A 26,170-nucleotide genomic window follows, 5' to 3' on the forward strand; every position below is an offset into this window, starting at 1 on the left:
TTCTCTATTTCTTTGATATTTTTCACTTAGGAAAGCTTTCTTGTCTCTCCTTGCTGTTCTTCGGAACACTGCATTCAAATGGGTATATATTTCCTTTTCTCCTTTGCCTTTAGCTTCTCTTCTTTTCTCAGCTAATTGTAAGGCCTCCTCAGGCAATCGTTTTGCATTTCTTTATCTTGAGGATGGTTTTGATCAGGGCCTCCTGTGCATTGTTACGAACCTCTGTCCATAGTTCTTCAGGCACTCTGTCAGATCTAATCCCTTGAATCTATTTGTCACTTCCACTGTATAATCATAAGGGATTTGATTTAGGTCATACCTGAATGGCCTGGTGGTTTTCCCTACTTACTTCAGTTGTAGTCTGAATTTTGCAATTAGGAATTCATGATCTGAGCACAGTCAGCTCTGGGTCTTGTTTTTGCTGACTGTCGTATAGAGCTTCTCCGTCTTCGGCTGCAAAGAATATAATCAGTCTGATTTTGGTATTGACCATCTGGTGATGTCCATGTGTAGAGTCTTCTCTTGTGTTGTTGGAAGAGGATGTCTGCTATGACCAGTGCATTCTCTTACCAAAACTTTGTTAGCCTTTGCCCTGCTTCATTTTGTACTCCAAGGCCAAGCTTTCATGTTACTTCAGGTATCTCTTGACTTCCTACTTTTGCATTCCAGTCCCCTATGATGAAAAGGACATCTTTTTTTGGTGTTAGTTCTAGAAGATCTTATAGGTCTTCATAGAACTGTTCAGCTTCTTCAACATTAGTGGTTGAGGCATAGACTTGAATTACTTTGATACTGAATAGTTTGCCTTGGAAATGAACAGAGATCATTCTGTTGTTTTTAAGATTGCACCCAAGTACTGCATTTTGGACTTTCTTGTTGACTCTGAGGGCTTCTCCATTTCTTCTAAGGGATTCTTGCCCACAGTAGTAAATATAATGGTCACCTGAATTAAATTTACCCATTCCGGTCCATTTTAATTCACTGATTGCTAAAATGTCAGTCTTCACTCTTGCCATTTTCTGTTTGACCACTTCCAGTTTACCTTGATTCATGGATATAACCTTGTAGGTTCCTATGCAATATGTTCTTTACAGCATCCGGTTTTACTTTCACCACCAGATGCATCCACAACTGGTCGTTGTTTTGGCTTTGGCTCAGCATTTTCATTCCTTCTGGAGCTGTTTTTCCTCTCTTCTCCAGTAGCATATTGGGCACCTACCAACTTGGGGAGTTCATTTTTCAGTGTTATATCTTTTTGCCTTTTCATACTGTTCATGGGGTTCTCAAGACAAGAATGCTGAAGTAGTTTGCCATTCCCTTCTCCAGTGATAGCTCCAGTGATAGCTTGGAAGAAAGGCAATGACAAACCAGCTGCATGCAAAGTCACTTCAGTCATGTACAACTCTCTGCAACTCTATGGGCCCACCAGGCTTCTCCATCCATGGGATTCTCCAGGCAAGAATACTGAAGTAGGTTGCCATTTCCTTCTCCAGGGTATTGTCCCAACCCAGGGATCGAACCTGGGTCTCTTGCATTGCAGGGAGATTATGGTGTGAGCCACCAGGGAAGCTCCATGACAAACCTAGACAGCATATGAAAAAGCAGAGATTTTACTTTGGCAACAAAAGTCTGTATAGTCAAAGCTATGGTTTTTCCAGTAGTCATGTATAGATGTGAGAGTTGGACCATCAAGAAGGCTGAGCGCTGAAGAATTGATGCTTTCGAACTGTGGTACTGGAGAAGACTCTTGAGAGTAAGGGAGATCAAACCAGTCTATCCTAAAGGAGATCAACCCTGAATATTCATTGGAAGCACTGTAGCTAAGCTGAAGTTTCAATAATTTAGCCACCTGATGAGAAGAGCCAGCTTATTGGAAAAGACCCTAATGCTGGGAAAGATAGAAGGCAGGAGGAGAAGGAAATAAAAGAGGACAAGATAGTTGGATGGCATCACCGACTCAATGGACATGAGTTTGAGCAAGCTCTGAGAGATGTGAAGGACAGGGAAGCCTGGCATGCTGCAGTCCATGGGATCACAAATAGAAACAACTAAGTGACTGAGCAACAACTAGTTACATTAAATTACATATTACATTACATAGTATCAGGATTCCTGAGGCTCTTTGAACAGAATAGTACTACTTTCACAAAGTAGTCCCAGAATGCTGATTTTTCAGGGTGTATACCCGGCAACAGTTAGAACTGGACATGGAACAACAGACTGGTTCCAAATAGAAAAAGGAGTACGTCAAGGCTGTATATTGTCACCCTGCTTATTTAACTTATATGCAGAGTACATCATGAGAAACGCTGGGCTGGAAGAAGAACAAGCTGAATCAAGATTGCCAGGAGAAATATCAATAACCTCAGATATGCAGATGACACCACCCTTACCGCAGAAAGTGAAGAGCAACTAAAAAGCCTCTTGATGAAAGTGAAAGAGGAGAGTGAAAAAGTTGGCTTAAAGCTCAACATTCAGAAAACTAAGATCATGGCATCTGGTCCCATGACTTCATGGGAAATAGATGGGGAAACAGTGTCAGACTTCATTTTTCTGGGCTCCAAAATCACCACAGATGGTGGTTGCAGCCATGAAATTAAAAGGCGCTTACTCCTTGGAAGGAAAGTTATGACCAACCTAGATAGCATATTAAAAAGCAGAGACATTACTTTGCCAACAAAGGTCCATCTAGTCAAGGCTATGGTTTTTCCAGTAGTCATGTATGGATGTGAGAGTTGGACTATAAAGAAAGCTCAGCGCTGAAGAATTGATGCTTTTGAACTGTGGTATTGGCGAAGACTCTTGAGAGTTCCTTGGACTGCAAGGAGATCCAACCAGTCCATTATAAAGGAGATCAGTCCTGGGTGTTCTTTGGAAGGAATGATGCTAAAGCTGAAACTCCAGTACTTTGGCCACCTCATAAGAAGAGTTGACTCATTGGAAAAGACTATGATGCTGGGAGGGATTGGGGGCAGGAGGAGAAGGGAATGACAGAGGCTGATCATCAAGTCGGTGATGGCTGGATGGCATCACACTGACTCAGTGGACATGACTTTGAGTGAACTCTGGGAGTTGGTGATGGACAGGGAGGACTGACGTGCTGCAGTTCATGGGGTCGCAAAGAGTCGGACACGACTGAGCGACTGAACTGAAACCTAGTTTTATAAAATTTTGTTTCATCCTTAATGTTTTCCTTTTTGTGCATTTTACTGTGTGCTAAGGAAATAAATAGATAATATTTTAAATAGCTACACTTAATATAGTAAATAGTTGAAATAACTAAGAACCTGGTAACTTTTCAGTAAGAGAAGTGAATGGATCTTATGGCAGAGAAGTTAGTCATGTAGTGAACAAGTATTTATTATGTATTTGCTCTGTTTTTCTGTTTTGGGCACTGGAGATCCACCTGGGGAAAATTATGCAATGTCTCTTTACCTATAGAATTTATATTCTAATGAAGAAAGATAGATATTGAATAAGTAAGATAATTTCAGATAGTGATAAGGACTAGAAAGATAATAAAACAGAGATGTGTGTGTATATGTGTGTTACTACTTTAGATAAGATTGTCAGAGATGTTTTTAAGTAGAGACCTCTATGTGGTGTAGAGGAGACATCCATGTGGGGTCTTGAGAGAAAGGAGTTCCAGGCAGACAATATAGCAAGTTCAACACTTTTTAGTCAGGAATAAGTTTAATGTATAATCAAAGGTAGTAATGCTGTCCCTGAAGCACTGAAGAGGTTGGCAGAAAATGAAGCTGATTTTGTTACTGTTTGGAACCGAAGGCACATACAGTGGAGATGATTAACAATTCTGAGAAGCTTCTTTTCAAGAATATGTGTAATAGTTACTTCCCTGTATTAGGTACTATTAGTGAAGCTAGAAGTTTCTGATTCTAGATTTATTAGTTTATGATATTATCTGGGACATTACTTTCTATATCTATTTATTTAAACTGTAATCTTGAAGTTTCCACTGTTATCCTTGTTGTTTAGTCGCTAAGTTGAGTCTGACTCTCTGCAACCCATCAGGTTCCTCTGTGAATGGGATTCTCCAGGCAAGAATACTGGAGTGGGTTGCCATTTCCTTCTCCATTACTGTTATCCTTGCCTTGTAATAAGTTCTCAGGGTCTATTATGCCCTAAATAAGTTTCATTGATTAGAATTTGGATATCCAGTTGGAACTGGGATAAGAATCATCTTTTTATATGACATTTGGCATCAATAAGTCCACAGTCAAAATGATTGGTTTTCTTTATTGATGTTAAGAAAAATATGTTAAGTTTTAGTCAACTTTAAACTTCTGGGTTCATTTGATTTTTTTATTTTGATTTTTAACATATTTACCACTAATACTGTAATAAGTTATGTTTCAAATAGAAAAAAAAGATAAATATGAAAACAGTAATGACTTAGGCTGGTGATGCTGTATATACAGTGCAATGATGACTTTAGCATCATTATTGCCTTTTTACCTCATGAAACTTTCTGAAGTATTAATTTCTATGGCTTGGTGCATATACTCATTATACCATCAGTGGGTTCCCCTATGATTCATCTGGGTTTCCAGGTGTCTTCTAGCATCCTGAGGTACCATGACTCTATGTGTCTGGATTAGAGTGAGGTAAGATCTTGTTTATGTGTCTTTGGAGCCTGATTTAAGGTCAAGTTGCTAGATTTGTCTGAAGCATTTTGGCTTTCCAGGGCCTCAGGCTATTTCTGATTTCCAGGTGTCATTTCTATTTAAACGACATCACCAGATTCTTTTTGAACTGCTCGAATAGCTCCCGTCTGTCTTCTTTGATTCAAAATCAGCTAATGATGTCACTAAGACTGGCTGGCTATTTGTCTCCTGGGCAGTCTTAGCCCTGCCATTTTGCCTCCCCACTGACTCATCAACTACATCAGGAATCTCACTTTGACAAATAAGAATCACATTTCAGTGTTTGTTTAAGAATGACTGTTTTCATCAAGATGGAAAAACTACTGAGATTGTGATAAAGCACTAGACAGTTTCACAAGTGCATAAAATAGGTGGCAGTGTTCATTTAGAGAAGTTAAGGGAAATTTTTTAACAATTGAGCATGTTTATTTCATGTGTGAAAACTAAGGATGATGAATAATCATCAGGGAAACTTCCATTCCTTTTGATGTAGATTCTTTGAGCTTTTAAAAGTACCAATGCATATTTTAAAAACATAAGGATTAAATAATATCAAAATGACATGTATTATCTTAAATTTTTAAAATCTTATATTTTTATGCAATTTTTAAAGATTGTTTTCCATTTACAATTGTTAAAAATATTGACTGTGTTCTCAGTATTGTACAGTAAGTACATCTTGAGCCTATCTTACATGCGATAGCTTTTACCTCTACTCCCCAACCCCTATATTGCTACCTCCCTACTGGTAGCCAGTAGTTCATATAGTTCATTTCTGTACCTGTGAGTCGTCTTCTTTTTTGTTATATTCACTACTGGGTTATATAGATTCCACATATAAGTGATATTATAGAGTATTTGTCTTTCTTTGTTTGACATTTTATGTAGCTTAATGGCTTCCAGACCATGCGTGTTGCTGCAAATGACAAAATTTAATACCTTTTTATGACTGAGTAGTAGTCCATTGTGTGTGTGTGTGTGTGTGTGTGTGTGTAAGTGTAATCCACATCTTTTTATCCATTCATCTGTTGATGGACCCTGAGTTTGCTGCCATAATTTCACAATTGTAAATAATGCTGCTATGAACATTGAGGTGCCTGTATCTTGCTGAATTAGTGTTTTTGTTTTTTTTGGATATGTAATCAAGAGTGGTCATATGGTAGATCTATTTTTACTGTTTTGAGGGACCTCCACACTTTTCCATGGTGATTGTATTAATTTACATTCCCATAAACAGTGTACAAGGGCTCTCTTTTCTCCATATCCTTGCCAACATTTGTTCCACTTGTTGTTTTTGATGATAGCACTTCTGACAGATATGAGGTAAAAATCTCATTGTGTTTTTGATTTGCAGTTCCCTGATCATTAGCAATGTTGAGCATCTTTTCATGTACCCATTGGCTGTCTGCATTTCCTTTTTGGAAAAGTGTTCTTTTGCCCATTTTTTAATCTTTTCTTTGATGTTGAGATGTATAGTTGTTTATATATGTTGGATATTAAATTCCTTGATTGGTCATATCATTGGCAAATATTTTCTCCCATTCAGTAGGTTGTCCTTTTGTTTTGTCAGTGGTTTCCTTTGCTGTGCAAAACCTTTTAAGTTTAATTAGATCTCATCTGTTTACTTTTGCTTTTATTTCCTTTTCTTTAGGAGGTGTATCTAAAAGAAATTGCTGTAATTTCTGTCAAAGAATGTCTTGTTTATGTCTTCTTTTCCTCTGGTAGTTCTATGGTATAAGGTCTTAACATTAGTTCTTTAATCCATTATATTTGTATATGGTGTTAGAAAATGTTCTAATTTATTTCTTTTACATGCAGCTGTCCAATTTGCTGAGTATCACTTATTGAAGAGTCTATCTTTTCTGCATTATAAATTCTTGCCTCTTTATTATAGATTAATTGACTTTGAGTACTTGAATTTATTTCTGAGCTCTTTATGCTGTTCCACTAATCTATGTTTCTATATTTGTGCCAATACCATACTATTTTGAATATTGTAGTTTTGTATAATAGTATAGTGTAAAGTCAGGGAGCCTGAGTCCTCCAGCTCTGTTCTTTTTTTCTCAAGCTTATGTTGCTTTTTGGGGTTTTTTGTGTTTCCATACAAATTAAAAAAATGTTTGTTCTAGTTTTATAAAAAATGCCATTGGTAATTTGGTAGAGATTGCATTGAATCTGTAGATTACCTTGGGTATTATAGTCATTTTGACAGTGTTGATTCTTCCAATTCAGGGGCACAGTATGTCTTTCTGTCTGTGTCATCTTCAGTTTCTTTCATTAGCTTCTTATAGTTTTAGAGTACAGGTCTTTTGCCTCCTTCAGTTGGTATCTTCTTGGTGTTTTATTCTTTTTGATGCAATGGTGTGTGCATGCTCACTTAATTGTGTCTGATTCTTCACAACCACATGGACTATAGCCTGCCAGGCTCCTCTATCATCCATGGGATTTTCCATGAAAGAATACTGGAGTGGGTTGCCATTTCCTCCTCCAGGGGATCTTCCTGACCCAGACATTGAAACCATCTCCTGCAGGTGGATTCTTTACTGCTGAGCCACCTGGGAAGCCTTGATGTAATGATAAATGGGATTGTTTTCTTAATTTCATTTTCTGATAGGTTTTGTTAGTGTATAGGAATACAGGAGATTTCTGTGTATTATGGGATCACTTGTTGATCATTCAGATGTTCCGCAGGTGCTGAGTTTATAAAACCTGTCACAGGTGTGTAAATGTGCTATCTGTACTGTTGTAAGGAGAGGTTTCAGCTCATTTTCCTTAGTTTCACAGCTCCTATGTCTCAGCTGTGGTTTCAGCCCCACTTCTGCATGAGGACCACCTACGGGCATCTGTGCCTCAGACTTCCCTGGAGCATCTGAGCCTGCCAGTGGCAGTGGAGTGCAGGGGCAGGGGGTGGGGGAGATGGCAGTCACAAGCACAAAGAGAGCCAGCCCTGGCAGGATCCTTTTCTAGTGTCCAGGGAGGCAGGGGCTGGTGCATGGGAAGAGGGGCTGCAATGGCAGCCTCACACTTTGTGCTTCATTCAGCAATGGCACCTCACTTCTGTGGCTCTACAGGCTTTCTTTCTGCGTGAGCATTTCTGGTTGAAGAGCTACTCTCCCCCACCCCTTTGACTGTCTCCTCACAGCCAACAGCAGTCCTTTCCTGAGGTCTGCTCATCAAACCCCACAGTCCAGTACCTATGCTTTGTCTGCACTGGCAGACACATGTCTCAGGCTGGGGCACGCAGAGCTGTGGCTCCAACCTGTGTAGGTTTCACTCTGTTCTGCCACCACAGACTGGTTGCTGTGCTCTCCTCCCAGCCCTCAAAGCTGTCCTAGCTGATCTCCCCACCAGTAAGAGGGCTTTCTTGCATGCTGAAACCTCTTCTTTCCTTCAGCTCCCCCCAGGAGCACAGGTCCCAATCCACTTCCCCTCCTTTTCCTTTTCCCTTCTTCTTTCCTTTGTCTTACCCAGTTACGTGGGGATCTTTCTTGTCCCTTTAGGTGTCTGAGGTCCTCTGCTGCTGCTGCTGCTGCTAAGTCGCCTCAGTCGTGTCTGACTCTATGTGACCTCAGAGACGGCAGCCCACCAGGCTCCCCCGTCCCTGGGATTCTCCAGGCAAGAACACTGGAGTGGGTTGCCATTTCCTTCTCCAATGCATCAAAGTGAAAAGTGAAAGTGAAGTCGCTCAGTCGTGTCCGACTCTTAGCGACTCCATGGACTGCAGCCCACCAGGCTCCTCCATCCATGGGATTTTCCAGGCAAGAGTACTGGAGTGAGGTAGTGTTAAGTAAATGCTCTGTGAGAACTGTTTCATTTGTAAATATATTCTTGATTCGTTTGTGGCGAAAGGTGAACTCTGCATCCTCTTACTCCTCCATCTTGACTCCTTTGACTCTTCTTGAAGTATGATTCTCTTTTAAAACTAGTAACCAAATGAATCTATAATGAAAATAGTAGTTTTACAGGTTTTATACTTATTTGAATATTGGAACTAAATTAATTATGTATCTATGGGAAGTTTAATAACTTAATTTGCTTTGTGCTCTGTATTCTATTGATAGGTTGGGAAAAAGGTGATACGGTTTAATATTTCCTTTAGGTAGCTCAGGATGAATGAAACGTTTTCTAGGGAATTTTCTAGTATTACTAAGACTTTACTAAATTATTCATCTATTTTGTTAGTACTGATTTACGAATATAGAATTAAGAAGTGTTTTTCTTTTCAGAATTAATAAATTATTTGTTACTTGGAAACTGACCGTTAAAAGAATTAAGACTGATAAGAGCAGGTAAGTCTATGAAATACAATTATAAAAATTTTGAGAGGAAGCCTTATTTGAAATATGTAGTATGCAAATAGATATACATGAATTTTAACTCAGTGATTAAAAAGTCATATTCTATACCCCTTATGATTAAATTTAATCTATGTCATTTTTAAAAGACTATTATAATATTATATATATTTAACATAAAATGTGTTACTATATATATAAATATAGTCAGTTCAGTTCAGTTGCTCATTTGTGTCCAGCTCTTTGTGACCCCATGGACTGCAGCACGCCAGGCTTCTGTGTTCATCACCAATTCCCTGAGCTTTCACATTTCAAAAATCGTGTCCGTTGAGTCGGTGATGCCATCCAATCATCTCATCCTCTGTTGTCCCCTTCTCCTCCAGCCTTCGATCTTTCCAAGCATCAGGGTCTTTTTCAGTGAGTTGGTTCTTCGCATCAGGTGGCCAAAGTATTCGAGTTTTAGCTTCAGCATCAGTCCTTCCAATGAATATTCAGGACTGAGTTCCTTTAGGATGGTCTGGTTGGATCTCCTTTCAGTCCAAGGGACTCTGAAGAGTCTTCTCCAACACCACAGTACAAAAGCATCAATTCTTCAGCATCCAGCTTTCTTTATGGTCCAACTCTTACATCCATACATGACTACTAGAAAAACCAAAGCTTTGACTATACAGACCTTTATCAGTAAACTAATGTCTCTGCTTTTTAATATACTGTCTAGTACATATATATACCACAGCTTCTTTATCCATTTATCTGTCAGTGGACATCTAGGTTGCTTCCATGTTATAGCTATTATTAATAGTGCTGCAGTGAACATTGGGGTACATGTGTCTTTTTCAGTTTTGGTTTCCTCAGGGTATATGCCTAGTAGTGGGATTGCTGGGTCATATGGTGGTTTTATTCCTTTTAAGAAATCTCCAAACCATCTTCCATAGTGGCTGTATCAATTCCCACTGGCAATGCAAGAGGGTTCCCTCTTCTCCAGACCCTGTCTTGCATTTATTGTTTGTAGACTTTTTGATGATGGCCATTCTGACTGGTATGAGGTAGTATCTCACAGCCGTTTTGATATGCATTTCTCTAGTAATGAGTGATGTTGTGCTAGCATCTTTTCATGTGTTTGTTAGCCATCTATGTATCTTCTTTAGAGAAATGTCTGTTTAGGTCTTTTTCCCTAAAAAGGATTGGATTGGGTTGTTTGTTTTTCTGATATTGAGTTACATGAGATGCTTGTATATTTTGGAAATTAATTCTTTGTCAGTTGTTTCCTTTGCTATTACTTCCTCCCATTCTGAGGGTTGTCTTTTCACCTTGTAGTTTCCTTTGCTTTGCAAAAACTTTTAAGTTTAATTAGGTCTCATCTGTTTATATTTGCCTTTATTTCCATTACTCTAGGAGGTTGGTCATAGAAGATCTTGCTTTGATTTATTTCATCGAGTGTTCTGCCTATGTTTTCCTCTTAAGAGTTTTATAGTTTCTGGTCTTACATTCAGGTCTTTAATCCATTTTGAATTTATCTTTGTGTATAGCATTAGGAAGTATTCTAATTTTATAGTAAGCTAATTTCCTATAGCTTTTCAGTTTTCATATAGTTTTTCACAGTAGGTGAACTGTGAAATTCCACATATTCAAGCTGGTTTTAGAAAAGGCAGAGGAACCAGAGATCAAATTGCCAACATCCGCTGGATCATCGAAAAAGCAAGAGAGTTCCAGAAAAACATATGCTTTATTGACCATGCCAAAGCCTTTGACTGTGTGGGTCACAGCAAACTGTAGAAAATTCTGAAAGAGATGGGAATAACAGACCACCTGACCTGCCGCCTGAGAAATCTTTATGCAGGCCAGGAAGCAACAGTTAGAACTGGACATGGAACAACAGACTGGTTTCAAATAGGGAAAGGAGTACGTCAAGGCTGTATATTGTCACCCTGCTTATTTAACTTACATGCAGAGTACATAGTGAGAAACACTAGGCTGGATGAAGCACAAGCTGGAATCAAGATTGCTAGGAGAAATATCAATAACCTCAGATATGCAAATGACACCACCCTTGTGGCAGAAAGTGAAGAGGAACTCAAAAGCCTCTTGATGAAAGTGCAAGAGGAGACTGGAAAAGTTGGCTTAAAGCTCAACATTCAGAAAACGAAGATCATGGCATCTGGTCCCATCACTTTATGGCAAATACATGGGGAAACAGTGAAAATAGTCAGAGACTTTATTTTGGGAGGCTCCAAAATCACTGCAGATGGTGACTGCAGCCATGAAATTAAAAGATGCTTGCTTCTTGGAAGAAAAGTTATGACCAACCTAGACAGCATATTAAAAAGCAGTGACAGTACTTTGCCAACAAAGGTCAGTCTAGTCACAGCTATGGTTTTTCCAATAGTCATGTATGGATGTGAGAGTTGGACTATAAAGAAAGCTGAGCACTGAAGAATTGATGCTTTTGAATTGTGGTGTTGAGGAAGACTCTTGAGAGTCCCTTGGACTGCAATGAGATCCAACCAGTCCATCCTAAAGGAACTCAGTCCTGAATATTCATTGGAAGGACTGATGTTGTAGCTGAAATTCCAGTACTTTGGCCACCTGATTAGAACTGACTCATTTGAAAAGATCCTGATGCTGGGAAAGATTGAAGGTGGGAGGAAAAGGGGATAACAGAGAATGAGATGGTTGGATGGCATCACCGACTCAATGGACATGAGTTTGAGTAAACTCCGGGAGTTGGTGATGGACAGGGAGGCCTGGTGTGCTGCTGTCCATGGGGTTGTAAAGAGTCGGACATGACTGAGTGACTGAACTGAACTGAAATGATGCACAGTATCATGTCATCTTCAAACTGGTCATTTATTTTTGACTGTGCTGGGTCTTCATTGCTGTGCATAGGTTTTCTCTAGTTGCAGTGAGTGGGGGCTATTTTCTTGTTACTCTATGCAGGCTTCTCATTGCGGTGGCTTCTCATTGCAGACCACAGGCTCTAGATATGTGGGCTTCAGTAATTGTGGTACAAAGGCTTAGTTGTGCTGCAGCATGTGGAATCGTCCCAGACCAGGGATTGAACCTGTGTCCCCTGCATTGGCAGGTGGATTCTTTACTATGCTGCCAGAGAAACCCTCACTTGAGCTAAGTTTTGCCTCCAGGAAGGGAAATGATTAAATCATCCAAGATAGATGACAGTTAATTCTATATTACAGCCAGATTTTCTTGTTGCTGTTAAACTTTTACTTTGAGATAATTATGATGAAAATACAGTTGTAAGAATTTATATAGAGCAATCTCATGTGCCTTTCTCACCATCTTCCCCTGGTGGTAATATCTTTCAAAGATATAGTATGACCAGGATAATGACAGTAGTAAAATCAAGATACAGAACATTTCTGTATCTTTCATGTTGTCTTTTAATCCTTTAATAGCTATACTCTCTTCCTTCTCACTCCCACTCTCAACCTGTGGCAAGCACTAATCTCTTTATGATTTCTGTAATTTTGTCCTTTGATAGAATGTAATATAAGTGAAATTATGCATTATATAACCATTGGGATTGATTTTTCATGTAGCATAACTCTCTGGAGATTCATCCAGGTTGTTGCATATATTAATCATTTATTTTTACTGCTGGGTAACAGTCCATGGTTAGGATGTACCACAGTTTGTCTCTCTTGAAGCACACCTGCATGTTACCCAGCCTTTGCTTAATACAGATAAAGCTGCTATATAAACATGCATAAACAGGTTTTTGTGTGAACATAAGTTTTCATTTTTCTGGGGTAAATCACCACAAGTGCACTTACTGGGTCTTACTATAATTGCATGTTTAATTTTTAAAGAAACTACCAAGACATTCCAGAGTGATTATGCCTTTTTTTCCATTCCCACACAATGTATTAGTAATTCAGTTTCTCCACATTCTTACTACCATTTGAAGTTGTTGCTATTTTCTATTTTAGACATTTTAGTAGGTGTGTAATAATATCTTATTGTGGTTTTAGTCTGCATTCCCCTAATGACTGATATTTAGTGTCTTCATTTGCTTATTTTCCATCTGATTCTCTTCTTTGGTAAAATGTCTTTTCATGTCTTTTGTACATTTTCTAATTGAATTGTTTGTCTTCATACTGTTGCATTTTAAGAATTCTTTTTATATTCTGGCTATGAGTTCTTTGACAGATACAGGGTTATAAATATTTTATCCTAATCTTTGGCTTATCCTTTTTAAAATTTAAGAATGTCTATTTAGCATCTACTGCATGCCAGGTATTAGGCTAATAATTAACTTGCTTCTTCAAACCATAGAGAAACTATTTGACCTCCCTGCTTTGCTGAGCTAGGTGAACTTTTCTTTTCATTGGATGATAATTACTTTACAACGCTGTGTTAATTCTGCTGTACAACAATGCGAATCAGCTATCAGTATACATATGTCGCCTCCCTCTTGAGCCTCTCTCCTACCCAACTCACCATCCCAGCCCTCTAGGTCATCACAGAGCACTGAGCTAAGTTTCCTGTGCTGTATAGGTGCTTCCCACAACTATTTTACACGTGGTATATGTCAATGATACTGTCTCAATTTGTCTCATCCTTTCTTTCCCCCACTGTATCTATAGATTCACTCTCTATGTGGGTGACTCTGTTCCTGCCCAGCAAAGGTTCATCAATAACCATTTTTCTACATTTCGTATATATGCTTTAATATATGGTATTTGTTTTTCTCTTTCTGACCTACTTCACTCTGTTTGACAGGTTCTAGGTTCATCTGCCTCATGACAACTAACTCAGATTCATTCATTTTTATGGCTAGGTAATATTCCATTGTATATGTATACCAAAACTTCTTTATGCATTAATCTGTCAACAGACATATAGGTTGCTTCCATGTCATGGCTATTGTAAATAGTGCTGCTGTGAACATTGGGACATTCTTGTTGCTCTTCACTCACTAAGCCATATCCAGCTCTTTGCAACCCCATGGACTACAACATGCCAGGCTCCTCTGTCCTCCATCATCTCCTGGAGTTTACTTAAATTCATGTCCATTGAGTCAGTGATGCTGTCTAACGATCTCATCCTCTGCTGCTCTCTTCTCCTTTTGCCTTCAGTCTTTCCCAGTGTCAGGGCCTTTTCCAATGAGTCAGCTCTTCGCAACAGGTGACCAAAGTATTGGAGCTTCAGCTTCAGCAACAGTCCTTCCAATGAATATTCAGGGATGATTTCCTTTAGGATTGACTGGTTTGATCTCCTTGCAGTCCAAGGGACTCTCAAGAGTCTTCTCCTGCACCACAGTTCAAAAGCATCAGTTCCTTGGTGCTGAGCCTTCTTTATGGTCCAACTCTCACATCTGTACATGACTACTGGATAAACCAATGCTTTGACTATATGGACCTTTGTTGGCAAAATAATGTCTCTGCTTTTTAACAAGCTGTCTAGGTTTGTTGTAGCTTTCCTTCCAGGGAGCAGACTTCTTTAAGTTTCATGGCTACAGTCACCATCTGCAATGATTTTGGAGCCCAAGAAAATAAAATCGATTACTGCTTCCACTTTTGTGTCTTTTTGCATTATAGTTTTCTCGTGATATTTATGGACTTTAATGTGCAGACCTGGGCTTTTACTCAACTCCTCCTCCTTGTTAAAGTGACAGTCTTTGCTTCAGGGATGACTGGAGCAAAAAGTGAGGATGAGAAGTTGGAAGAAAGGGGATTTGTTGCTGGGTATTAGTTTCTTGTAGATAGCATATAGTTAGGTCACTTTTTTTTATTTTTTATTTTCTTTACTTTACAATATTGTATTGGTTTTGCCATACATCAACATGCATCCTCCACAGATGTACATGTGTTCCCCATCCTGAACCCCCCTCCCACCTCCCTCCCCATACCATCCCTCATGGTCATCCCAGTGCACCAGCCCCAAGCTTCCTGTATCCTACATCGAACCTGGACTGGTGATTCGTTTCTTATATGATATTATACATGTTTTAATGCCATTCTCCCAAATCATCCCCCCCTCCCTCTCCCACAGAGTCCCAAAGACTGTTCTATACGTCTGTGTCTCTTTTGCTGTCTCGCATACAGGGTTGTCATTACTATCTTTCTAAATTCCATATATATGCGTTAGTATATTGTATTGGTGTTTTTCTTTCTGGCTTACTTCACTCTGTATAATAGGCTCCAGTTTCATCCACCTCATCAGAACTGATTCAAATGTATTCTTTCTAATGGCTGAGTAATACTCCATTGTGTATATGTACCACAGCTTTCTTACCCATTCATCTGCTGATGGACATCTAGGTTGCTTCCCTGTCCTGGCTATTATAAACAGTGCTGTGATGAACATTGGGGTACACGTGTCTCTTTCAATTCTGGTTTCCTCGGTGTGTATGCCCAGCAGTGGGATTGCTAAATTCATCTACCAATCTCTGTCTTTAATTGGTATATTTAGACCATTTGCAGTTCATTATTTGTATCTTAGGGCTTCAGTTTGCCATTTTGTTTTTTGGTTTCTGTTTGCTCTGTTTTCATTTTGTCTGTTTTTTCCTTCCTGCCTTCTTGGAGATTACTTGAACACTTTTTAGAATTCCTTTTAGGGTTATCTATAGTATCATTGTATCTTTTTGTGTACTTAAGTAACAGAAGTGTGACTTTGATGTGTCTTGGTGTGGATTTATGTATCTTTATTCTTCTTTGGGTTTCCCTGGCTTCTTAAATCTCTGTTTTTGTGTCTTTTGACAAACTTGGCAAATTTTCTTTTTTAAAAGAAATTTTAATTTATTTATTTTTGAATTGAAGGATAATTGCTTTACAGAATTGTGTTGGTTTCTGCCAAACATCAACATGAATCAGCTATAGGTATACATATGTCCCCTCCCCATCTCAACCCTCTTGGTTGTTGCAGAGCCTCAGGCAAACTTGGCAAATTTTCATTCATTATTCCTTGAAGTATTCCTGTCATTTTTATTCTCCTTTTAAGACTGCAGACACAAATGCTACATATTTTTTTTTTTTATAGTCCCAATGATCCCTGAGGTTCTGTTCATTTTTCTCAGTCTATTTTTTTCTCTTGTTTAGATTGGATAATTTCTATTTTCTGTCTTCCAGTTCACTGATTTCTCTGTTCACTTCATTCTGCTGTTGAACCAATCTAATGAGTTTTTTCCTTAGTCATTATATTTTTCAACTCTAAAATTTCAATTTGGTTCTCCTTTATGTTTTCTGTTTCTTTAATGTGTGTGTATGACTTTCTGTTTCTTTGCTTTTTACCACCCAGTGAAGATAAAAGTCCCAGCTCTCTACTCAGCTTCTTCTGAAAACCTTCCATGGGGGCCCTAGAGGTGCCTCATTGAATCTTGCCAAGGATGGAACTCTAGGTTCTCCACTTCACCTTTTTTTCCTATGGTATTTGTCTAAATTAGAATGGTTATTCTTTTAAAAGTTTTCTGTCTTGACAGACTGTTCCTTCCTGTTCTTTTAGACAGCAGGCTTTTTTCTATACCTGTTGGCATTTCCAGGTTTCTGGTTTGTTCAGCTCCAAATCTAGGATGTATGAGGCAAAAGGTAATCCAGGAAACTTAGCACCATGTCATTCCTAGTAAGTTTTTCTTCTCTTTTCTACCTTACAGTGTCTTTTGGTTGATTTATATATAACGTGCAGAGTTTTTAGTGTACTTATTTAGCTGGAATAACAGTGAAATGTACACCTACTCTATTTTCCTAGAAGCCAGGACCTGGATTTTAATAGACTTCTGTCATATATTTTCTAATACTATGTTGTGTGTGAGTAAAATTTTGGAGAATGTATTTAGTTTTCTGCTACAACAGAATGAAATTTGTTAGTGATTTCCTCATAACATCTATACTTGAATAATTAATTGATACATTTTTTGTCAGACTTCACCATTACAACTCTAAATTTGTTCCCATTTTCCATTTCTTATTTTTATAAGGCACCCCCTGTTTATTTATACCTGTGCTAACATATAAAAACAAAATTGAATACATTTTTATAGGAAAAAAGAAAGCTTTAAACATTTAATGCTGAGTAATATGAGTTCATTACTATCTGAATTTTGATCATCATTCTTTTGTTAATAAATACCAAGATTGGGTTTGCTTTTTGTGACCTTTCTTTTTCTGGGATATGCCACTTGTTTTTAGTTTGACATCTTCCTTTTTATACTAGATGCTTAGAGGAATGTCAATTAACAAATTCTTTTACATCCAAGAATAGTTCCATGTTATATAAAGCCTATATAATTTGAGGAGACCTTCTTTAAGATAAATTGCAAGGCTTTGAAAGAGGTGGTGTAAATAAAAAGAGCCCATGAAGCTTAAGCTTCACTAGCTTCATGGTATATAAAGCTTTCACTTGTAAAATGGAAAGATGAGAAAGAACTAATTGTATATTGTATATTCATATATATATGAAGAATCAGTGAAGGGCAAAGGCCCCCCTATTCTCTACACACTGTTGCTCAGGGCAGTTTGCTTTTCTCAATCCAGTTTTTTTAAATTAATTAATTTATTTTAATTGGAGGCTAATTGCTTTACAATATTGTGTTGGTTTTTGCCATACATTGACATGAATCAGCCATGGGTGTACAGTTTTTAAGGAGCATTATCTCTTCCATTCTGCTCTTTTCCAATTCTGTCCTGTTCTTTGCAGAATTGTTAGCAGTGATTTGTCTCATCTTTGTGACTGTGATCAGATCAGTAGAAAAGGCAGAAAAAAGAAAAGCGACCAACTTCTCTATTTTAAGATATGGTGGTTGGAGAATTTAAGAAACATTATCCAAATGGTCGCTAATCTAGTTAATTTTTTTCCCTGTCATTAGACAAAAACTAAATTGAGGAAATTTATTTAAATTTAATAAATACAGGAATATAATTCTTTTTGTGTATCATTGCCTAATGTATCATTGCAAAATTTTTAGAACTCAGTGGCAGTTATCACTTGTTTCCCCTTCTGTTTTGTTCTTATCACACCCAGTCCCAAAATCTTGCCTTCAATATTATCAGCCAAACCAAACCAGTAATGCTTACTAATCTTTATCAATATTATTTAAATTATGGTACATGTAATACATATTGAATATTAACTGTAGGCATATGAAACAAACCATACTAATTAACTCTAAATTGATTTTATTCATTTCAAATGAGAGATAAGTCTGTGGCAATTTTTAAACTTTCAGGTCACTTTTGTATCGCAGTCTATTTTTTGCTGATGAGTTATTTCAAGGCTGTTTGCTTTATATAAAGGGACTTTGTGAAGATGCAGTTAGTCTCAAAAAAGGTGATGAAGATAATTCAAATGCCATATGCCTTGTAAAGGTAGGTAGAAGTATCTTACCATTAGATAATGTTGGTGTATAGAAAGTAGGAAAAACAAATATAATTTTAAATGGAAGAAATTCAAACTTCTCAATCCATAGTAAACCAGCCCTATGCATGACTAATGTTCTAAAATACCTACAAAGAACATTATTCCACTCAATTTTAACAGTTAACAATAATCTTTAAATTAATAATTAAGGGAAAAAATTTCTTCCTTACAAAAAACCTAAGCCTGTTATGAGGCCCTTTCTTATAACAAAAACTCTAACATGTAATATGTTTATAAATAATCAATTATCTGTAATACATAATTGATAGTTATCAGCTGTTCTCTTATTATAGCTTGTCAAGACATTGTAATAAGTTGCTACTTACAGTGTTTGGTTAAATTTATGTGTTCTCTTGTTACACAGTTCTGTAAAGGGTGACTTCTTAATGAATGATTTGATTTATATAGTAGAGTTCTTTCAAAGAAATTAAGTACACAGACCTGTAAATTTTACATATTTAACTGAGCAGGATTCCAGCATCTTTTACTTCACTTACCCACTGTGTAAGGGAGAAGAGTAAAATAGTCATCTAGTCTTAGAGAAATAGTTGAAAGGGCTTGAACAAGTTATAAACTTGACAGTCAGTGCAAAAATTGTGTGAACTATACACATGTAATAAGATTAACACTTGCAAATGAACAGCTTATTTTTAGAATCTATTATGTATAGTGACTGACACATAGTAGGTGCTCAATGAATAGTCCCTGAGTGAGTAAATAAATCAAAGAATTAGTCAAGAAATGTTACCAAACTCAGATCCAGTTGCTTGGCCCTTGAAAGTCAATAACCAAGAGAGAGGCAGGTGTTGGTGGAAAGCAAGGTTGATTTTGATCAGAATGTCAGCAATCTGGGGAAATGGTGGACTTAATGTCCCTAGAAACCTTCTCTGAAGATCCTGCTTGGACATGAATGTTTTCAAAGGGAAAAGGGGAGGTAATCTCAGTTAATCACTGAGATGGGAGTTGGAGTTTCGCCACCACCCCTTGTTGTACAAACTTGTTTTATTTCTTGTGATCTTTTCTTAGATGCTATCTTGTTTATACAGTTTGTTCACACAGTTTGTTCTTGAGATTACTGAAGGAGAAGCTAGGGAATTAATTAGTTGGCCAGATCTCTTCTGGTCATATGTTAGTTAATCCTTCTTCATTTCTACTTATGTGGTCTATAGAAAGAACAAATAGGTTAGGTCAGATATTGAAAAGTATATTTGAGCTGGAGATGAGCAGAGCACAGGGGTGCCTGATTTAAGGTTAGTTACAGTATAGCTTTGATAAAGTGATGAGACAGAAGGGATTTCCTGATGAGAGTGGTTTCCTGCAAGGAGATGCTTACAGAAATATTAGTTAATTACTACAGATGAAATATCATTTGTATAGTTATAGTAATAATACTATTGTTTCAAAAGGATTAAATTCAAGTTAAATATTTCACAGAGGAGTATTTTTAATATGGTTTTAATGCAAGAGGAAACAGTTGGACAGCTATAATATTACATTGTTTTATGAATAAATGAGTGACAGAATTTATCAGTTAACTTATTGATGGGTGGTAAGGCAAAGGAGATGTTAGAATATCTCTGATATCTATGACTAAAGTGCTAATAGATGGTAATGCTAACAGAGTGACCCAGAGAGGTTATTAGAGATCTTAAGTCATGTTAGCTTCCCCCTGGAACATGAAGCAGAAGGGAACAAACCTTTCCAGACAATATATAATATGTGTTAGTTATCTATTATATGCAAAATGCAAAGGAGATGGATACAGAGTAAAAGACAAAGCATTGCTTTGTTTAATCTGCTTATAGTTTATTGTGCTCAGTTGCTCAGTCTTGTCAGACTCTCTGCCACCCCCTGAACTGTAGCCAGCCAGGCTCTTCTATCTGTGGAATTATCCTGACAAGAAGCCTGGAGTGGGTTGTCATTTCCTGCTCCAGGGGAATCTTCCCAACATAGGGACTGAACCTGTGTCTCCTGCGGCTCCTGCATTGGCAGGCAGATTCTTTACCACTGAGCCACCTGGGAAGCCCTATAGTTTATTAAAAGAGATAATTCTTTACATATAAAAATGATAACTAATTCTAATCATTCTAGCTAATCAGTTAGCAAAATATAAGACAAGGAATTTTGGTTGCAAATAATATTTGTAAAATAGTCATACCACAGAAATTCAGAGGAAGTAGATATTAACCATTTTTAGAGATAAGGTTGAGGCATGCTTTGTGAAGGAAAGATATTATAACTAGGCTATGCTGGACTTGAATAACCAGAGAGGAAGGGAATAGGGCAGTTAAGTAAGGGATATGAATCTGTGTAAAATATTCAGTGCATGTTTGATTTGAAAGTTACATTGAGTCTTAAACATCAGATCAAGAACAGCAGCATAAGGGAAAAGTAGGAACTGAACCTGCCTTTAAGGCAGGGATGCTTCTAGTGGGGATTGTGAGGACATTTTGCAAGAATGGGAATTTCTAAGACTGGAGAAGCCAGGATCAGATGGAAGAAGAACAGAGATTCATAGACTGAGAACTGAGCCTGGCTCAGGAATTCGAAGATGGCCAGTTGTGCACTAGGTCTAAGGGACTACACAAAGCTGCGGATGCAGATTGCAACGAGGATTGACAATGAGGAGGGAAGGAGAATAAAGCGAGGTTAAGAATGCATATGATGGGATTGTTTAGAAGTTAATGCCATGAATGGAGTTTACAAGTGTGCCAGAATACACTGCTGGAATGCAAGCATATCTTTGTTGACTGAAAAAAACTGTATAGCCTAAAAGTTGAGACTGTTTTATTTGGCAAACTTTTTGAGAAATTAAGCAGAGGAGGCAGTCTGTCAGGTATATCTGAGGGACTGCTTTGAAGGGGTAAGGGAGGAGCCAGAGTATATAGGGGATCTTGCAATGAGAACCAGGTAGTTGGAAACACAAAAGATTATTATTATCTAAATACATCTCAGGTTAATGAATTTAGTGCTTCTCTGTGTATGGGAAGATGCAAGAGTCTGGGCCCATTGAAATCATTCCTTTGATATGCACCTTAACAATCTAGGGCTAGTATCCTGCTTATCTCCATCCTGAATCCCCTCAGGGTGCACAGTTGAGGGTGGCTGGATGGAGGAGCCTGGTGGGCTGCAGTCCATGGGGTCACTAAGAGTCAGATACGACTGAGCGACTTTACTTTCACTTTTCACTTTCATGCATTGGAGAAGAAAATGGCAACCCACTCCAGTGTTCTTGCCTGGAGAATCCCAGGGACGGGGGAGCCTGGTGGGCTGCCATCTGTGGGGTTGCACAGAGTTGGACACGACTGAAGTGACTTAGCAGCAGCAGCAGCAGCAGCTACTGACTTGATGGCCGCAATATCCTGTTTCATAATATGGCAGATGACATTCCGTTCACACCTTTAAAGGGACTGAAATGTTTACAAGTAGAAGGAAAACATGGAGAAGGAAATGGCAACCCACTCCAGTGTTTTTGCCTGGAGAATCCCAGGGACGGGGGAGCCTGGTGGGCTGCCATCTATGGGTTGCACAAAGTCGGACACAACTGAAGCGACTTAGCAGCAGCAGCAGAAGGGAAAGAACACACATGAATCATTTTATCTAAAACTTCACTTTCAAATGACAAACTAAATCCTAGATTGTGACATGTGCAAGACCACAGAACCAGCTGAAGAGTGTTGGGATTTTTTATTATGTTTTCTGTATAAGAACGATTGTGCTTTATTGGACACTGTTTTGAGTGCTTAATAAAATTGTAAAATTTTGTGACTCATCCCTTTTTGGGGAGGGTGAAGTGAGTGGCGCTAGTAATTTACATTTTTAACAAGCCAGGTGATTTCTGTGCAGAGTAAACTTTTAGAACTATTCATAAATAAAAACTTGAAAGTTTCTGAAATTAATGTGATAGTGATTTACAAGTGATTTACAAGTAATTTACAAGATTTACAAGAATAATTGAAACCAAGGAGATGTAGAATTATAAAGATCAGTTACTGTAGTACGGGAATAATGCAGGCGAAGTAATAAGGACTTCAGTAGGCAGTGAGGTCAGAAAGGAAGGAAGATTTTTGAGACATTATACTGGAAACTTGGGCAAACTCTGAGACAGGGTGAGGGACAGAGAGGCCTGGCCTTCTGTAGTCCATGGGGTTACAAAGAGTGGGACACAACTTGGTGACTAAACAACAACAACGAAACTGGAAAAATCAAGACCTGGTAACCATATGTGAGACCAGGAGAGGAAGAGCACAAAGAATTAATACAAAATTTGAATGCCAGAGCATTCCATTTTTTGTTTTTGGAAGCATATATTTATAAGGTATTACACTGGAGTGGGTTGCCATTTCCTTCTCCAATGCATGAAAGTGAAAAGTGAAAGGGAAGTCGCTCAGTCATGTCTGACTCTTAGCGACCCCATAGACTGCAGCCTACAAGGCTCCTCTGCCCATGGGATTTTCCAGGCAAGAGTACTGGAGTGGGGTGCCATTGCCTTCTCCGATAACTAGGGATAAAGATGTCCATATATTTGTTGATGAAAATGTATTTTGGAAAGAGAATTAACATAATGTGGGAAAAATAAAATACTGAAAAGAGGAAGAACGATGGAATATACACAAATAGGTGAAAATTATATGTATGTATTACTAGAGGAGTTCAGCAGCACAGTTGATGGAAATTTCTCCATGCAGGATTCTGAATAAATTCAGAATGTAATTTACTTTATTTAAATTATTTAATTTTAGTCTCTCTATCCTACATCTAGTGTTCATATTTTTAAGTTTTACAGATAATGGGAGCTCCAAAGATAAAAGCAATTCCTAAGATTGTCAATTGCCCTGAATTCATAGATATTTCATAAACATATCAACTTCTGAATTTTTCTGCTTTAGTTTAAAAGTTAACTAAAGCTAACTAGAATTTAACAATTAAAATGATGCGTTTTTCTGTCTTCTTTAAAGGTTTGCTTAGATTGAGTAATAGTGTTTAAATTTGAATAATATATAAGGCATATATGATATATATAAAACAGTATAAAATATGCTATTCTTTATGATATGAAGCAATGACCAAGATATTTTATTTTCTTTTTTTTTAAATGAATTTTGACTTTCAACACTGAACATTTACTATCATTTAATTAGCTGGATAAGTTTCGAACATATTCTCTACATGAATTTTGTGAAGAACAGTTACATCAGGCTACTCAGGCATTGAAACAACTTGAAGATGTCAGGGATAAAGCAATTTCAGAAATAAAACTTACAATTTTAAAGGTAATTCTTTGATTATATCCTCTCTGTTTATCAGTTTTATGTATCAACTAAAACTATTGCTCCAAATTGCATTCCTGGAAAAAGTGTTAGAAATGGACAGAGGGACAAACGTAGTTAATTAGCCAACCAACTAGTACTGTGAATTTACTATATGTAAGATTTTTCAAGGTGCTGTGTAGAATGCAAACACACACACACAAATGTATGTATATGTATTTTGTATTTATATACCTTCAATATGCTTACACTCTAATTTAAGCTGATATATAAAAGGAAACATTCTTTGTTACAAAGTTCACAGTGGGTACAAGATAAAACCTCATATTCAAGAGAAATAAAGCTAGGTAAAACAAAACTTCCCCAAGGATTTAATAAAGAGGATTTGATAATATAATAACAGTGTCCTCAAAGCATTCTTACCCAGTGTGTTGTGACTCATTTCATAGGATTATTTTATGTAGCTTCCCTGTATAGTTAATGACAGTGCATGAAATCATAATTCACAAAGTGCAATTCAGTAAGGAACTGATGCGATATCATCTAGTTATAGAACTTACTACCTCTGCTGCTTTGGCTGAATTTGAGGCTCTGGAGGAATTGGTGAACTAGGTCTCTCTCAAAAATTTTTAAATATTATTTTTCTGAATTGAACTTTTGATAGATATGGGGCAGCAGTAACTTAAAGGCTTTATGTATTGACAGGAAGATGAAGTGGACCTATTTTCTGTCAGTGAACAAAAGCTTCTTATTCCTTATCTTATTCCTCATAGTCCCCCTAACCTCCCCAAGCCCAGTCATATGAAGACAGATGGGAACAATTTGGCCAAGGGTAGCATAAATCAAAAAGGGATTAATAAAAATATTACTGAGATGTGACTGAGATGCTCGTAAAATATTGTTCTTGTTCAGTTGCACAGTCACGTCTGACTCTTTGTGACCCAATGGACTACAGCACGCCAGGTTTCCCTGTCCTTCACCATCTCCTGGAGATTGCTCAAACTCAAGTCCATTGAGTCAGTAATGGCATCCAACCATCTCATCCTCTGTCATTCCCTTCTCTTGCCTTCAGTCTTTCTCAGCATCAGGGTCTTTTCTAATGAGTCAGCTTTTCGCATCAGGTGGCCAAAATATTGGAGCTTCAGGTTCAGCATCAGTCCTTCCAGTGAATAATCAGATTTGATTTCTTTTAGGATTGACTGGTTGGATCTCCTTGCAGTCCAAGGGACTCTCAAGAGTCTTCTCCAACACTGCAGTTCAAAAGCATCAATTCTTCGGTGCTCAGCTTTCTTTATGATCCACCTCTCATTTCCATAACATGACTCTTGGAAAAAGCATAGCTTTGACTAAACAGACCTTTGTCAGTAAAGTAACATCTCTGCTTTTTAATATGCTATCTAGATTGGTCATAGCCTTTCTTCCAAGGAACAAGCTGGTCTCTCACTGGTTCCATTGTTTCCCCATGTATTTGCCGTGAAGTGATGGGACCGGATGCCATGATCTTCATTTTTGAATGTTGAGTTTCAAGCCAGCTTTTTCACTCTCCTCTTTCACTTGCATCAAGAGGCTCTTTAGTTCCTCTTTGCTTCTGCCTTAAGGGTGGTGGTATATGCATATCTAAGGTTACTGACATTTCTTCCAGCAGTCTTGATTCCAGCTTGTGCTTCATCCAGCCTGGCATTTTGCATGATGTAGTCTGCATATAAATTAAGTAAGCAGGGTGACAATATACAGCCTTGATGTACTCCTTTCCCTATTTGGAACCAGTCCATTGTTCTACGTCCAGTTCTAACTGTTGTTTCTTAACCTGAGTACAGGTTTCTCAGGAGGCAGATAAGGTAGTCTGGTATTCCCATCTCTTTAAGAATAGTCCAGTTAGTTGTGATCCATGCAGTCAAAGGCTTTAGTGTAGTCAATGAAGCAGAAGTAGAATTTTTCTAGAATTCTCTTGCTTGTTCTATGATCCAGAGGATGTTGGCAATTTGATCTGGTTCCTCTGCCTTTTCTAAATCCAGCTTGAATATCTGGAGTTCTTGGTTCATATACTGTTGAAGCCTGGCTTGGAGAATTTTGAGCATTACTTTGCTAGTGTGTGAAATGAGTGAAATTGTGTGGTAGTTTGAAGATGGGAAGGAAAACTTTTCCAGTCCTGTGGCCCCTGCTGAGTTTTCCAAATTTGCTGGCATATTGAATGCAGCACTTTCACAGCATCATCTTTAAGGATTTGAAGTAGCTCAGCTGGAATTCCATCACCTCCACTAGCTTTGTTCGTAGTAGTGCTTCCTCAGACCCACTTGACTTCACGCTCCAGGATGTCTGGCTCTAGGTGAGTGATCCTACCATCGTGGTTATCTGAAATATTACTCATATTGTGTCTCCTTTTCTCTCATTCAGCATCACTTGGATTTGGCCATAAATATTGGTTAAGATATTTTCACTTAAATCAATTTCAGATAAGAACCTACTAGACTTACTGCTAGCTCTGTTTTAGAAATTCACCAAACTTATTTACTCCATGGAAGTATGTAGACTTAATAAAGATGAGAACATCATAAAACTGAGAATGTGT

At 37.9% G+C, this 26,170-nt stretch overlaps 1 protein-coding gene across 2 annotated transcripts in view; it reads left to right on the forward strand.

Annotated features, from left to right (window-relative positions):
- The window catches only part of DNAH14 (dynein axonemal heavy chain 14), a 377,701-nt gene that overhangs the window by 45,279 nt on the left and 306,252 nt on the right, over positions 1 to 26,170 (forward strand). For both annotated transcript variants that reach the window (XM_059875675.1, XM_059875674.1), the window contains 3 exons: positions 8,891 to 8,953; positions 18,141 to 18,279; positions 23,473 to 23,604. In XM_059875675.1, the coding sequence (XP_059731658.1) occupies positions 8,891 to 8,953; positions 18,141 to 18,279; positions 23,473 to 23,604 (334 nt within the window). The remainder of the gene's footprint in view (positions 1 to 8,890; positions 8,954 to 18,140; positions 18,280 to 23,472; positions 23,605 to 26,170) is intronic.

The sequence above is a fragment of the Bos taurus genome, chromosome 16 (assembly GCF_002263795.3).
Source record: "Bos taurus isolate L1 Dominette 01449 registration number 42190680 breed Hereford chromosome 16, ARS-UCD2.0, whole genome shotgun sequence".
Classification (NCBI taxonomy): Eukaryota; Metazoa; Chordata; class Mammalia; order Artiodactyla; family Bovidae; genus Bos; species Bos taurus.